The sequence below is a fragment of the Musca domestica genome, unplaced genomic scaffold, assembly GCF_030504385.1.
Source record: "Musca domestica strain aabys unplaced genomic scaffold, Musca_domestica.polishedcontigs.V.1.1 95, whole genome shotgun sequence".
Lineage (NCBI taxonomy): Eukaryota > Metazoa > Arthropoda > Insecta > Diptera > Muscidae > Musca > Musca domestica.
Window position 1 is genome coordinate 1901912 of NW_026712445.1, and position 17397 is coordinate 1919308.

Consider the following 17397-nt stretch of genomic DNA (forward strand, 5'->3'; position numbering starts at 1 on the left):
ACTTACACCGCAACAACAAGAAAATAGACTCAAAAGAGCTTAAGAATTCCTTCGCTTGGCTGAAAGTGGTGAATTGCCGAATTTGGTTTTCTCCGATGAGAAAACATTCGTTGTCCAGTAGCTTGTAAACAAACAAAATGAACGTGTTTACTTGCCAAATTGGTCAGCTGGAAATGTGCACTAGATGTGTCGGTTGGCCACCAGAAGCGCCGGCCATGGTGATGGTATGGGCCGCCAGCCGTGGTCGAACTCAGCCGATGATCGCTCTCGGCTCATATTAATTGACCGTGGCATCAGAATAAATGCCGAATATTATCGCGAAAATATTCTGAAGGGTGTATTAAAGCCTTGGGCACCCAAACATTTTGGCCCCAGACCTTGGACATTTAAATAGGACTCTTCACCATCGCACTCAGGACGCGCCACCTAGGAATGGTTACAAAATGAGGTTCATCGCTTCATTTCCAGCGCACAATGGCCACCAAAATCTCCGGATACTGAACTATTGTGTGTGGAGTATTTTAGAAAGCAAGGTTGGCACTAAAAAATACCAAAGTGTCGATCAACTCAAGCAAGCGCATCGCCGGAAATGGGCCGAAATATCGCAGAGCAACATTCGGGCAGCTTGTGACGGTTTCATTGGCCGTTTGAAGGCCATAATTCGTGCCCAAGGTGACCAATTCGAACAAATCTAAACTGATTCTAACATTTGATGCTATTTCCCACATTTTTTGCTTTCATTCTATAAAATTAGAAAAAAATAATATAAAAATTATGGCATTTGATTTTGTTGCAGTTTTTGTTATCTCAGCCTGTATATCATATACGAAGGTAGGTATGTGCTACATAAACATATATCCTATATAATACTTACTTCTGGTGCCTAGACCAATTAATTTATGTTGATTTACCGATATGTTGCGGAATAGGACGATCAATGCCAAGTTGTGGGGAATTAAACAATTTTAAGATTTCTGATTTTTTTATAAAGGACATCCTTTCTACGTTTCCAGATTTTGGCCAAACGACCGAACATTTTCCTCAACTGTGGAAAATATTCATTTTGACATTTCAGTTTCATTGAAAAACTCAAAACCACAAACTTGTGTGTATTTTATTATTATGAGGTGTCATAAGCAGATTTCAAACTCATTTTCTCTCTAAGGTAATGACAATGCTTCAGTTTTCCAGCAAAATATTAAAAATGCCATTGAGGTTTTTCTATATTTCACACTTTTTGGCAATTGCTATTTTATGATGACAATTGCTATTTTATGGAAATGACCTACACTTAAAATAGGTTATAAGAAGGGAAGTATAAACCCAGTAAATAATGAGTATCAAAATCGATTTAAGAGAGGCTATATTTTCTCAATTCTCTGGGACACAACTTTATACTATAATCTCTAAAAACTATTATTATTTTTTTTAATCCGCATTACTTAACCCATATCCCTTTATAAGTATTCATATTTGAGTAATTGAAGGCATTTGGCGTTTGGCGCCCAATATTACTATCTCCCACCTTTAATATTTACTAATTGAGTATTGTTCCTTATATTGTGAATTGTGTAGAAAAGAGTAAATAGGTGACTGTGGGACTGAGTGGTTCTTATTTTTTCTAGTGGGATTTGGTTTAACATCATCTATGTAACTGCAGTGTGAAATAAAAACCAGATAAATCCAATATCGCATGGCAAATTTCTCACTTTTATAGCATATCATTGGCAAATGCTTCTTCTAGGTGTTCTACAAAAGAAAAGTGGGTGGTGGGTAGATTTTGTTTTTCGGCTCTTGCTTGCATTTTCGGTGGCATAATCTTTATGAGCATATTTATGCCTTGATGATAATGATGATATGAAAAAGCTTACGTTGGATTGTGTTTCGTTGGGGATATTGGTTGTTTTTTGTTGATTGTTTTTAAAGCATATTTTTAGTATAGCTATTAAACGCAGCAAATAAAGTCTATTTTTAGGCGACTTTTTTTTTAATAATAAATACAGAATTTATGTTATTTTGATTTCCTAGTTTGTTTGAAGAGTAACCAGACAACTTGATTATGGGAAGGGTAAACTTTTGTATGGTATACATTAGGTATACAAATTTCTTTTGTTCAGAGACTCACAATGAAATTTGACTTAGAATAATTCTTACTTTGACATTTTTTCCAAAAATTGAAGTATAAAGGGAGATTTTGACTCGGATTGGATATGTGTTAAATTAACAGCATACAAAAGCAAAGACATAATTTTCACTTTAAGTACATACATTTTGAGTGTATTTTCATCAAAACTATTACAACTAGACATATGGTTTATTCTGGGATTTATAATGAAATGTTGTCTTGAATATATCTTCTTTTACCACCTTTCACCTAAAACAAAATTTTTTAAATCTTTCAGTAGTTAAATCGAAAAAAGTCGGGAAAATTTATCAAAAAAAAAAAAAAATTAAAATTTTCAGAAATAAACTATGTTTTTTTATTATCAAAATTTGATGCCATTTTTTATGGTACATTTTAGGTATACAAGTTTCTTTTGTTCAGAATATCGCCATGAAATTTGATCTAGAATAATTCATTCTTTGACACTTTTCCAAAAAAAAAAATGAAGTTTAAAGGGAAATTTTGACTCGGAGTGGATACGTGTTAGAAAAAAGCAAAGACATAATTTTTCACTTTTAGTGCATACGTTTTGAATGTAATTTTCATCAAAACTATTACAACTAGACATATGGTTTATTCTGAAATTTATAATGAAATTCTGTGAAGAATATTTTTGCTTTGAACATCTTTTGCCTAAAACGAAATTTTATGTTATTTTTAGACGTCAACTCGAAAAAACTTCAAGGAAAATTTAGAAAAAATGATAAATAATTTCTGTTTCTCTTTTTTTGGAACATTGATGCAAATATTTATTTTGATTTACAGTGGAAATAGAGATTTCTTTTTGTCGGTGATTTATAGTAAAATATGATGAAGAATTTTTTTGCCTTTGACGTCATCTGTCTATAATGATGATTTTTGGGAGATTTTTGCACAAACTCATACAAGTACGGCTATAACCTTAAAATGTGTTTTTAATAATTTTCACTTTTAGTACATAAGTTTTGAATGTATTTTTCATCAAAACTATTGTACCTACATATATGGTTTATTCCGAGATTTATAGTGAAATTCTGTGAAGAATATTTTTTCTTTTAATACCTTTCGCCTAAAACGAAATTTTATGTTGTTTTGAGACGTCAATTCGTAAAAATGTTCAAGGAAAATTTTATCAAACAAAAATTTGGGAATATTTTTTTGTGAAATATTGATGCAAATATTTTTTTGATATACAATGGAAATTGAGTTTTCTTTTCCTCTGTGACTTATGATGAAGAATATTTTTGTCTTTGACGTCATCCTTCTAAAGTGATGATTTGTTGGAGATTTTTGCACAAACTCACATAAAGTACTGATTTAACCTTAAAATGTGTTTTTAATAATTTCCACATTTTGAATGTATTTTTCATGAAAACTATTGTATATAGATATATGGTTCATTCTGAGATTTGCAGTGAAATGTTGAGTAGAATATTCCTTCTTTGTACAACTTCCACCTAAAACGAAATATTTAGCAACTTTCAGGTATCAAATCGGAAAAAGTCCAAGGAAAATTTTTTCAAAAAACATTTTCGGTATTTTTTGGAAACATTGATGTAAATATCTTTTGATATGTATTCGATATATGCCACATTGGGCGCCATTTGGTCAAACATATGAATTATCCACGTTATATTTTTAATATAAGGCTTTTCATGGCAGGATCTGTACTTTTTTCTGAATATTTTTCACAAAAGCATCATACCGCACGTTGGGCGCCATTGATGGGAAAATTCAAAGTAGTTTTCAATTGGACCATAGCTAACTCTGTATTTTTGGCATAGAATGGACATATGGCACATTGGATTCCAGTGCCAAAGCGTTTTCTGCCTCCAGAGGTTCGTTTCACACTGGGCGCCATTTCGTAAACGTTTGAAGTATTTTCGTTAAATTTATAATATAAGATTTTATGGCATGGTCTTACATGAGGCAATACAAACCTTTTTATTATTTCCAAAAAAAAAAAAAAAAAAAAAAAAAAAAATATGCCGCACATTGGGCGCCATTGTTGGGAATATTCAAAGTAGTTTTCAATTTCTTTAAAACTATATTGGATTATAGGAAACTCTGTATTTTTGGCATAGGATGGACATATTGCAAATTGGGTGCCATTTGTAAAGCGTTTTCTGCCTTAAGAAGACCTGCCCCAAATTGGGCGCCATTCGAATTATCCGCGTAAAAATTTATTATGTAAGATTTAAGGCATGGTCCGAAGTTTTTCTAAATATTTCTCCACAAAAAAAAACTCTTCATTTTTGGCATGGAATGTGCATATTGTAGAAATGGGCATATATTTCTAAAGCCCTTTCTGCCTCCAGAAAACCTAACCCACATTGGAAGCCATTTCGTCATACATCAAGAAATATCAACGTTAAATTTATTACGTACTATTTTATGGCAGAGTGTGCAATGAGATGTAACTAAAGTTTTTTGTATTTTAGAAAAATCATGCCGCACTTTGGGAGCCATTGTTGAGAATATTCAAGAATTCGTTTATTGTGGTATAGTTCATGGCGAAATTTTTTATTTTTGGCCTAGATCCAAACGATTTTTTATTTATTTCTCTCCATTGGAAATATTGCACGTTTGACATAGAATGGGCATATTCTGATTGCAAGAGTCTTATAAAAAGATCTCTAAAAGTCCCGTAAAACACATATTTTCTAATGAAGGCCTGTAGAAGATTTTCTGGGTTTATAAGACTTTACAAAATTTATCTGTCTTCAGATGACCTTCAAATTGTATTTTGTTTCTTAAAGTGCTGGATAGACCTGTCCACATTGGGCCCCCTTTCCAAAGACATTTAGATTTTCTGTGGCATATAATGAGCACATTGCACATTGGGTACAATATCTATAGCGTTTTCTGCTTCCGGAGAACCTGCCCCACATTGAGCACGATTTCGTCAAATATTTGGAACATCCACATTTTATAATATACGAGTTTATGGTATGGTCTGAAATAGGGGTTTTTCAAAAAAAAAAAAAAAAAAAAAAAAAAAAATGCCACACATTGGGCGCCATTACTGAGGAAATTCAAAGTAGTTTTCAATTTCTTTAAAACTAAGTTGGACCATAGGTAACTCTGTATTTTTGGCATATTGCACACTGGGTCCCATTTGTAAAGCATTTTCTGCCTCAAGAGGACCTGCTCCACATTGGGCGACATTTCGTCAAACAAATTACATTTATAATTTACAATTTTATGACATGGCCTGAAACAAGATTAAACTAAAGTTTTTTTTTTTTTCAAAAAATCATGCCACCATTGGGCGCCATTGCTGTGAATAAGCAATAAACAATTTATTCTGGCATAGTTTCTGGCGCAGTGATTTCTTTTTGGTCTAAAGCCAAAAGTTTTTTAAATAGTTTTGTCCTGCTTTGAAAATTTGTGTAATTGCAGGTATACATTGGGGCTTAAATTAAATTATGCACTAATTGTTGCATAGTTTAGGCGCAATATTTATTCGAAAAACTGGGCGTATACCATAATTTTTTGAGTTTCTATTGGAAATGTTCTCTGATATTACAAATATTTAAGTTAAGAATGATTTTATAAAGTTACCATCCTCAGTTTTTTTCATTTCCATAATCAAGTTGTTGTTAATTCATTTCTCATATTTATAAATTATAGATTATAATTCAAGACACATACATATCATACAATAAATATAACTCACTTCGTTTTGAGACATCATACATTATTTACACTAAATATTTATTAATTATTTATTAATATTTTTTTTATTTATACATAAGTACTTACTAAGTTCGTTTGCTAAGTTTTAAAATGTACCCATGTAAATATTGTCTTGTTTTATTTTTTTGTAATGTACCTTGTTTGGCTGACGCTTGCATTAATGGAAATCGAAAAAACTTACCCAATAGTGGCACCGCATCTGATGTAGCCGGCATTGTCTCGGCCACCATGTTAAGGAACACAGTAAGTGATAGTAAAATCGTTACTCCTGTTTTCGGTGCCAGCAGAAGTGTAATCGAGGTTTGAATATTCGAATATTTGGTTTGAGGTTGGTCAATCAATTGGTAGGTGGGTTTGTTGCAGTCCAGTTGAATTCCAGAAGAGAATTTTGTAACGTTTTTTGGTTTTTTGTTTTTCGTTTTTTTCGTTTTTTTGAACGTTGAACGTAAAAGAACACAAAAGAACATTAATTAAAATCAAAGGAAATCATGGTGAAACAAACAATTGCAAAATGATAATAAATGTGCCCAGGCTAAGGCAATTAATTGGTTGATTAATCGCTAAACAGATCGCACTTGGTGATCTGGTCTGTTGGTATGTAAAGATCATCATCATAGACCACTACTTATCTTTACACAAAGTTTGTTATTTGACTTTTTTTGGCTAAATGAAACACTTCATGTTGTCTTTGTTTTTGTTGCTTTTGTACTGGGTTGTCGGTTGTGCTCTTGTTCTTGTTGTTATTCTTGTATGGTAAATTTTTGGTTTGGCCAAAATTGTATCCTCCAAAGAACAAGGTATTCGTTTTGTTTTTGTGATTTTTGTGTGGAACGGGACAAGTACACATATGTAGTATTTCATTGTTGTGATTTTATTTTCAATTCTTTTCTTTTTTAATTTTTTTTGCTTTTGCTTCGGGGGGTCAAATAAAAAACTACTACCATATTCTCTGCGCTGAACCTCACAGTGTGACTTGTGAGTGGGTGCTCAGTCGTTATTCGGCGGTCTTGCCGTCAGTCTTAGAGTCAGCTGGTCAGTTAGTTCGTCTGTGGCGTCAGTCATCTAGTGGGTGGTGGCTAGGTAGGTCGGTCTGTGGTTAAGTCATAATCATGATCAGCTGGTCAGACATTGTGTTTTGTGGTCCCTAACCGCGTTTATGTTTCCAACATTGCTGTCCTTGTGTGTCCTAATCATTTATCTTCTGGCAAAAAGTCATAAATGTGTGATTGTGGGTGTGTGTGTGTAAAGATACAGGCTGAACCGGAAGTGTGTGTACAAATAACCAGGGAAATAAAAAATTGGATCTATTTTAGGAGATATTCTATGTACGAAAGTCCTTAATAAGGGTCTCTCCCGACAGAGGGCGGAAGAGGGTCTTCTTGACTTGTAATTCATATCCAAAAAGCCTTTCGGAGTTCAACAAAAGAACTTTGGAAGGATTCCTATCAAGAGAATTACCTTGGAAGTTCGTTTTTAGCAAAGATCCCTTGCAAGGTCTCTTCGAACTTTCTGATCAACCTGTTTCCCCTGGACCTTTAGAAGGTCATCTCTCCTTAGAAGACTTTGTGAAGACTCTGTCGTGCTTTTGAAGATCATTTGAAGGCCTTCTGTCTAAATCTAAATGTACAAGAGTTCTGTCCCCTCACAAGGAGAATCCCTTTAGAAAGCATTCAAGCCCAAAAGCATTCAAGCCTCTATCAATAGATTGTCTTGTTTGTCGAGTAGACCTTTAAAATATCCTCTTTTCCATTGAGAGAAATTCTTTAGCAGGATTTCCGTTGATAAATATTTTTAGAAGTTCTTCTATCACGATAAGATCTTTGTGATATCGTCAAAGGATCAAGGTCTTTCATTGACCATTGGAAAGTTTCTATCGGGAAAAGACTCTTGGGAGGGCTCTCATCAAAAAAAAGTGCATTGAAGGCCTTTCTATAAAGAGAAGATCATTGGAATGCCAGCATCAGAAGAACTCTGGAAGGTTGCTAGTTAAAGAAGATTCTCTATCAATCAACACCTATGGAAAATATTCTTCGTTTAAAAGACCTTTAGTAGGTTTTCTATTATATGTAGAGAAGATTTTTAGCAGGTTTTCCATCGAGAATAGTCTTCAGAAGGTCTCTATCATGATAAAGTCTTTGTAATATCATAAAAGGATCTTCGCAAGGAATTCGTCCAATAGAAAAACTTTGGAAGGTAGAAAATCCATTGGAACGATTTCTATCAGGAAAAAGTACTCTTGGGAGGGCTTTCATCAGGGAAGATCATTGAAATGTCAGTATTATAGGAACTGTGGAAGATTATCGATTAAGGGAAGGCCTTTAGAAGGTCATCTATCAATAGATAACTTTAGCGAATAGACCTTCAAACTTTCTTCTCTAGAAGAAAATTTACGAGACGTCTACTGACTTCAGAAGATCTGCCCCTTATTTGGAATATTCACGTTAAATTTATAATACACGATTTTATGGTATGACCAGAATTGATGTAGTTCTAAATATTTAATTTTTACGGGAAGAAATATGTTCAATTTTGGGCGCCATTTAAAAGAATATTATTAGATCATAGCTAACTCTCCATTTTTAAAGTATTTTCTGCCTACAGAAGACTTTTTCTGTTTCCAGAAGACTTCTTTTCCTTTTCTAGAAGACTTAGACTTAGTTGTCTTCTATCTCCCAAAGACTTTCCACTATATTAGGTCTTCGTTTGCGATTAGACCTTTAGAAGGTCTTCTGTTCTCTCTAGAGAAGAACTTTAGCAGGTTTTCCCTCGAGGAAATGACTTCTGCTCTGTTAGACCTTTAAATCGTCTTCTGTCCTTATAAAATTTTAAAAGATAAGAAAAGACCTGAATAAATTTCTGTCTCCAGAAATGTAGCAAAATGTTTTCTATATCCAGAAGACTAACAAGGGGTCTTCTACTTCTAGAAGGTATTAAAAAAGAAAAAAAATCTCGAAAAGGTTTCATATTTCTTGAAAAGCCTTACAAGGACTCTTCCTCTCTGAAAGGAATTTATATGGGCGTTTGTCTCAGCATCACGCTGAAAATGAAAATAAAAATCCGTAAAAATGTATTGCTTATCCATAACACCTTCAAAAGGTTTTCTAACTATTGAAGATCTTTTAACTCCTGTGGATATGTTCCTAATATGTGCACATAATCCTTTTTCTGTAAGACTTTGAAAAGGCCTTCTGTTTTTAAAAAGAAGTTCGCCTGTCTCTAGTAGACCTGAAATATGTTTTTGTTTCTAGGAGACCTGTATTGTCTGAAATGTCTATTGAAATGTATTTTATCGGAAGAAGGTCTGTAAAAGCTTTTCTGTCTCCTAAAATACATTTGAAAGCTCGTGCGTATCTATCACAGCTTTTCCTTCTGCAAAAGACAAATAAAAAAGTCATTTGATTCTAACAAAAATTGTAGAAATTCTAACTTTTCCCGAAGCTCTGTAAAAGACCTCTGTCTCCAAAGGACCTAAGAAGTGTCTTCTATCTCAAGATAACCAGGAGATCTTCTGGAGAACTTCACAAGGTTTCTTGTTTGTAAATGAACTGGAAAGATTTTTCTGCCTTCAGAAGATCTTTTAAAGATGTACTGTCTGTATAGATGGCCTGTGAAAATTTGTTTGTCTCCAGAAGACGCCAGAAAGTCCAAATGTTACCGGAAAATATGTAAACTCCTTCTGTCTGCAGAAGCCTTGTAAAAGGTCTCCAAAAGCCCTGCAAAATATCTGTTATCTATGGAAGACCTGTAGAAGATCTTCTGACTTTGGTTTCTATAAGATAAGATCATCTGCCCCACATTGAGCGCCAATTCCAAAGGCATTTGGAAAGATGTTTGGATCTGGGTATTCAGAGAACCTTCTGTATTCAGAGAACCTGCCTCACATTGGGCGCCATTTTGTCAATCATTTAGCATATCTTCGTAATACAAATGGCATTAAAAAAACAGGCCCCACGTTGGGCGCCATTAATGACTATCGTTAAGAAAGTTCTCAATTTCTTTAAAACCAAATTGGACCATGGGTGATTCTGCATGTTTGGCACAGAATGGTGTTACTGCGCATTAAGCGCCATTTATAAAACGTTTTTTGCTTCTAGAGGACCTGCGTCACCTTTGGTCGCCATTTCGTCACACATTTGAAATAATTATATATGGCTTGGTTCGAAATGAGGTAGTATTAAAATTTTTATTTTTTTTTTCACAACAAAAAATCATGCCGTACATTGGACGCCATTGATGAGAATATTCAAAGTAATATTCAAAGTAATATTCAATTTTTCAGGAACTACATCGCAGAATAGTTAACTCTGCATTTTTGGCATAAAATAGGAATACTGTGAATTTTGCGCCAATGTGAAATACAAAAAAAAAAACTTTAAGTCAACTTATACTTCTGCACATAAAAGTCATGCCGCATATTGGGCGCCACTTGTAAGAAAAAATACAGTTTTTTAAGAACTAACATTCACTATTGCGGCTAATTTTATTGCCAGATATTGGGCGCCATTATAGATGACATTCAGACATGTAAACTGGCCTCGGTCTCCAACAGATTTTTAAAAAGTCTTCTATAGCTAGGAGATCTCTTATATGTGTTCTGCCTCCAAGACGCCCGTTGAAAGCCTCTTGCCTTCAGAAAATTTGTAAAATAAAATATTTTCTGATTATTAAAAATAGTTTTTTTTTATGTTTCTGGAAAACTTTGTTCGCAAGTGCCTTGTCACTAGAAATTCCACCTGAAAACCTTTTGTTTTCATTATTTGGAAACGCTTTCGGTTCAGCCTGTAATTTATGTCACAATCTCCTAACTTGACAATATCCATTTCGTCCCTCTATTGTTTAGTTGTTTTTTTTTCGCTATGAGTTTTGATTTGTGGGCGGTTTGTCTTTTTTTTGGTCGTTGTTGTTGTTGTTGTTACACATAACTATTTTTAATTGTCTTCTACGGGCAAACTACATGTTTATATGTCAGTGTGTGTGTATGAGTATGCGTTTGGTTGAGTTGGTAATATATATTCCATTTGTTGTCAAGGTGTACATGTTTTTTGTGTTCGCAGTGTATATTTTTTTGGGCATGACAGGTGTGTATGTGTGTGTGTGATATTTTTTGAATTTAGTGGTTGTGTCAATCAAAAGTCATAATGGAAAACTAAACTGTCAGCTGGATGTCGTTGCAAGCGGTTTGTTTTGCTCGCTCGCTTGTCTGTTTTTTTTTTCTGTTTGTTTGGCTGTTTTTTTGGACTCGTCGTTACTTTGACTGGAAGACGAATAGAGACAAGTGAAATGTATTGCGGACTTGAAAAGTAATCACTGTGAATGACATTGAGAAAGACAAAAGTTACTCAACAAAATGGAAAAATCGGTCAAAGCTAGTTTTCTATTTGTTTTGTTTTACTTAAGGATTTCTTAAAGTTTCGAATTCACTTTCACTTAAATTTCTCTGTGTATGTGTGTGTGCGTCAAGATTAGTAGCATTTAAAGCCAGTTCTAGTATTTATTGCATAGCACATGGCCTTGTCTCTGCTGCATTCCCCATAGAGAATGCGAGCGACCGAACGAATGAACGAACGTAGCTGCGTTAATTGAAAAATCTATTTTGTTCTCGTTTCATTGTGGCTGGGTGAACACACAGCTTGGTTTTTGGTTTCCTTTGAAACTATTCATTGTGGCCTACCGGTGGGATTTTAAATGATGCTTTGTTGTGCAAAGATACATAAATACATATGGGTAGCACACAAACACGCACACACACACATACAGCGAGACATGTTTCATTATCACCCCGTTGTTTTTTTAAAGAGACGTCATCATTGACAACAGCATCATCATCGTGACGTTTGAATTCACTCACGTTTAATATAAAATGCATTGCATACTTTTTGGCGTTATTTTTTTTTGTAGACATTTTAATGTCTATTTAAGGGGAGGTATTTAGGTATCATAACATTAAAAATAATAATTTTTAAGCAATAGCAGAGCATGGATTTTTTAAAGAACTTTTTTCAAGGATAATTAGAACCAAAAACGTGAAATTTTTAAAGAATATTTTCCAAGGACCATGTTACCAAGAAATGTGGAATTTTTTAAAGAATGTTCTTCAAGGACCAACAGAGCTACAATCGTGGATTTTTTAAAGAATATTTTTCAAGGACCAAGAGACCAATAAGCGTGCATTTAAAAAAAAAATATTTTTCAAGGACCATTAAACCAATAACCGTGAATTTTTTAAAGAATATTTTTCAAGGACCATGAGACCGACAAGCGTGGATTTTCAAAGAATATTTTTCAAGGACCATTAGTACCATCAGCGTGGATTTTTCAAGGACCAACACATCCATAAGCGTGGATTTTTTAAAGAATATTTTTCAAGGACCATTAGTACCATCAGCGTGGATTTTTCAAGGACCAACACCCTTAGAACCACAAACGTGGATTTTTTAAAGAATATTTTTCAAGGACCAACAGAGGCACAAACGTGGATGTTTTAAAGAATATTTTTCAAGGACCAACAGAGGCACAAACGTGGATTTTTTAAAGAATATTTTTCAAGGACCAACAGAGGCACAAACGTGGATTTTTTAAAGAATATTTTTCAAGGACCCTTAGAACCACAAACGTGGATTTTTTAAAGAATATTTTCAAGGACCAACAGAGGAACAAACTTGGATTTTTTAAAGAATATTTTCAAGGACCAACACATCCATAAGCGTGGATTTTGTAAAGAATATTTTTCAAGGACCAACACATCCATACGCGTGGATTTTTCAAAGAATATTTTTCAAGGACCAACACATCTATAAGCGTGGATTTTTTAAAGAACATTTTTCAAGGATCAACACATCCATACGCGTCTGCTTTTTTAAAGAACATTTTTCAAGGACCAACACAACAATGTTTTTCTAGGACGAACAGATCCATAGTAGTAGATTTTTTTAAGAATATTTTTTTAGGACCAACAGACGAATATTTTTCTAAGACCTGCGAAGCTGTAATAGTGTTTTTTTGTGACCATTAGTGAATATATAATTCCTATAATACAGGGTGAGAAGCAAAAACTGCAACCATCTTTAGACTGCTGTCATTCCTAAGCCACTCGTCCGACAGGTGTTAAAATTAATCCAGTGACAGCTCATTATTATTGTTAATAGGTCAAAGTTATTCGTGATGGAACTCAGGCGTGATAGTGTGATTTCTTTATATTTGGCTGGAAAACCACAAGTGGCTATCGTTAGAGCACTTCAGCATTTAAATGTGAATACGTCTTTTGTGTCTCGTACCATCGCTCGTTACCGTTACACTGGCAGCGTATCCCAACGTCAAGGAAGTGGACGAAAGAAAACAGCAACATCAGCAGAAATGGTTCGAAAAGTAAAGAAGCAACTTGGTCGAAACCCGCTTCGCAGTAGCCGAAAAATTGCTCCTGAGTTGAATATATCGCAATATTCCATTCGGCAAATATTGAAAAATGAGCACGGGCTAAAGCCATTGAAATTCCAAAATGTGCAAGAACTTACTCCGAAACAGAAAGAAAATAGACTCAAAAGAGATAACGACTTGCTTCGCTTTGCTGAAAGTGGTGAACTGTCGAATTTGGTTACTCTCCGATGAGAAAACATTCGTTGTCCAGCAGTTTGTAAACAAACAAAATGATCGTGTTTAGCTGAAAAAGAGGTCAGCTGAAAATGAGCATTTTCGGTTGACCTAAGCGCCGGCCATGGTGATGTTGTGGGCCGCCATAACAACCGATGGTCGCTCTCCGCTAGTATTAATCGACCGTGGCACCAGAATAAATGCCGAATATTATCGCGAAAATATTCTGGAGGGTATGTTTGGCCGTAGACCTTGGATATTCTAAACAGGACTCAGCACCATCGAACACAGCATGCGCCACCCAAGAATAGTTACAAAATGAGATTCCTCGCTTCATTTCCAGCGCACAATGGCCACCAAAATCTCCGGATACCAATCCGTTGGACTATTGTGTCTGGAGAATTTTGGAAAGCAAGTTTGGCACTAAAAAATACCAAAGTGTTGATCACCTCAAGCAAGCGTTTCGCGGGGAATGGCCAAAATACCGCAGTTCAACATTTTCGAACAAATTCGAACAAATCTAAACTTAGTCTTAAATTTAATGCTATTTCCGAAATTTTTTGCTTTCATGCAATAAAATCGAAAAAAAAAGTAAAAATCATGGCATTTGACTTTGTTTTTTTATCCCGCCCTGTATAGTCGGCCCCGCCCGGCTTTTGACCTTTCAAGGTTATCAAGGAAAATGGTCAATATGAATTTTTGGTCCAGGTAAACATAGGAAACGTTTGCTCCACATTGGTTGGCATTTTCGTAAAAATGCCATTTTTTAAAGAATATTTTTCAAGGATCAACAATGTCTCAAGAATAATTTCACAGGACATTGAAGATATTTTAAAGAATATTTTTTCAAGGGCTCTCAGAGTTTTGATTGTGTTTTTTATTAAAGAATATTTTTAATTTTCGTTGCCAACAATCGTGCCCCTCATTGGGCGCCATTTGTAAATATAATTCTAAAATCAATTAGCAAAGAGTTTATCACGACTTTAAAGTAAAAATTCAGGCATATTCGCGTCTTAGTAATAATTGGGCGGCACTGTCAATAGGGCAATTCTATTATTATTTTTGTTTGAGTGTAGTCCAATGCCTCTAGTTTATAAAGCAATAGCTATTTCCCAAAAGAAAGGCTCTTGACCCAAACATTGAACATTGCTGTCCACATGTTGGGCGCCATTAACAAATGTAGTCCCAAAACCGTTTGAAAATGGTGTAAATATCGCGTTTTAGACATATGAACAGATCTTGGCATATAATGTGAGAATAATGTATCTTTCTTGTGAATCATATGGAATAATTCTGACTATCAGGAAAAAACGGGAGCAATATCATGTATTTCTAATTACAACCTTGGGATGTAATGAAATCAGGGTTACATCACTACTTCGTATGCATTTCGTCTTATATATTTATTTTTAACCCAAATTTCGCAGTATTTATAAAAATCATTCTCAGGAAAAATATCCTTTCTAATCTTCTGCTGTTAAGGTGCAATATTCAATTGCTTTGATTTATTTTTTCTAGAAATAAAACCTCCCATTTCCCAATTTGGAGAATGTTTTACAAAGTTTTGGATTTTGTTTTCCCATTTATTTATTTCGAAAAAAAAAAAAAAAATAGAAAACAACAAACTTTTCCACTCAACCAGAAGTATTTGAGTGCTGCCATTGTCCTTTTGTTAGCTACAGCTCTTTGAAGAGTCAGAGAGTAACAGAATAACGAAATATTTACATTTATTGTTATTTATTGTGTTGCTGTAGATTGTAGCTACTAGCTTCAGCTCCAGCTCCTGAAACTTATTGTTTACAATGAAAATATTTAAACAAAGTTCACAACCATTTCCCCGGTTGAGATATATATGTCGGTCGGTCTGTGCTTTCGACATTTTGCAATTCTTTTTCATATTTACATTGTTTCTTCATAAAAATGAAATTTGTGGAGAGGGGGTGGGGAAGGAGAAATGAAAAGTTTGTTTTCTCCGAAATATTAGAACACGTTTTTTGTGTTCTTTCTTTTTTCACAAACTAAAACAATAAGAATCGGGGAGAAATGACATTGTGATGTTGTTTGTGTGTTTTTTATTTGAAAACTCATTTATGCACCATCACCATTAGTTGGATGTCATCAAATGGCATCAACTGTCTTAGAATGACTTTTCACATACCTAAAATTCGTAGCATTCTTTATTGGCAGGCCGGCTCGCAGGCAGGCGGGCATCATCAAAAATGCTGTTTTGGAAATCTATGTAGGTAGGTATGTGTGGAAGTATGTACGTGGCCTTATGCCGGCACGATCTGTGCAAAATGGGGGGCAAGCTTTGAAGATATAAACAATAACTAATGTTCGGAGAACATGTTTTCCTAACAGATTCCATTTCTATGTACGTCCGTCTCACCATCAATACAGGATGCCATCAATGCGAGGAACAACCAACATGCTTTCTAGCAAATGTTTGCCAGAAGTTCCGAAGTAACTTTTGATAGCCTTCTCCTACTTCTTCTTCGTGTTCTTTCAAAGTTTTGTGTTTTCCAGAGAAAACTAGTAAACTAGGAAAAATAGTGTCCCAAGAAACTTTATTATGCAAACGATGCGCTGCTTCAAAGAAATGAAGTGTTAATAAATGTTGTTTTCCCATTACGAAGCTACCAAACTGTTCTATGGACAACGTTTTGGTGTTTGTCTTTGTTGTCTTCTGCAAAATAAACAGAAAACAAAACAAGAAAAAGTTCTTTAATTTTAAAATTTCTAAATGGATGGCCTTCTCGTCCTTTGGCAGGATATATTTACTTTTATGAATGTGTCACTTAAATCATCTCAAAAAGGAAATGGAGAGGGTATTTTTCAAGGAACAACAGAGAAATAAAAGTAGATTTTTAAAAAATATTTTTCAAGGATCAACCGAGGCACGAACGTAGATTTTTTAAAGAATATTTTTCAAGGATCAACTTAGGAACAAACGTGGATTTTTTAAAGAATATTTTTCAATGACCCACAGAGGCACAAACGTGGATTTTTTTAAAAAATATTTTTCAAAGACCAAGAGAGGCACAAACCTTTATTTTTTAAAGAATATTTTTCAAGGACCAACAAAGGCACAAACGAGGATTTTTTAAAGAATATTTTTCAAGGATCAACAGAGGCACAAACATGGATTTTTAAAAGACTATTTGTCAAGGACCAACAGAGGCAAAAACGTAGATTTTTTAAAGAATATTTTTTTAAGACCACGCGAGGCACAAACGTTTTTTAAATAGTATTTTTCAAGGATCAACAGAGGCACAAACGTGGATTTTTAAAGAATATTTTTCAAGGACCAACAGAGGCACAAACGTGGATTTTTTAAAGAATATTTTTCAAGAACCAACAGTGGCACAAACGTCGATTTTTTAAAGAATATTTTTTAAGGACCACGAGAGGCCTAAACGTGGATTTTTTTAAGAATATATTTTAAGGACCACGAGAGGCCTAAACGTGGATTTTTTTAAGAATATTTTTTAAGGACCACGAGAGGCAGAAACGTGGATTTTTTAAAGAATATTTTTTCAAGGATCAACAGAGGCACAAACGTGGATTTTTTAAAGAATATTTTTTCAAGGATCAACAGAGGCACAATCGTGGAATTTTTAAAGAATATTTTTCAAGGATCAACAGAGGCACAATCGTGGAATTTTTAAAGAATATTTTTCAAGGATCAACAGAGGCACAAACGTGGATTTTTTAATGAATATTTTTCAAGGACCCGCAGAGGCACAAACGTAGAATATTTAATGAATATTTTTCAAGGACCCGCAGAGGCACAAACGTGGATTTTTTAAAGAATATTTTTCAAGGACCCGCAGAGGCACAAACGTGGATTTTTTAATGAATATTTTTCAAGGACCCGCAGAGGCACAAACGTGGAATATTTAATGAATATTTTTCAAGGACCCGCAGAGGCACAAACGTGGATTTTTTAAAGAATATTTTTCAAGGAC

At 34.4% G+C, this 17397-nt stretch overlaps 1 protein-coding gene across 1 annotated transcript in view; it reads right to left on the bottom strand.

Moving 5' to 3' along the window:
* Positions 1-17397, bottom strand: part of LOC101887801 (neuronal acetylcholine receptor subunit alpha-7) — a 209127-nt gene that overhangs the window by 37212 nt on the left and 154518 nt on the right. Inside the window, exon 6 of the mRNA XM_059132078.1 lies at positions 6024-6110. Within this exon, the coding sequence (XP_058988061.1) occupies positions 6024-6110 (87 nt within the window). The remainder of the gene's footprint in view (positions 1-6023; positions 6111-17397) is intronic.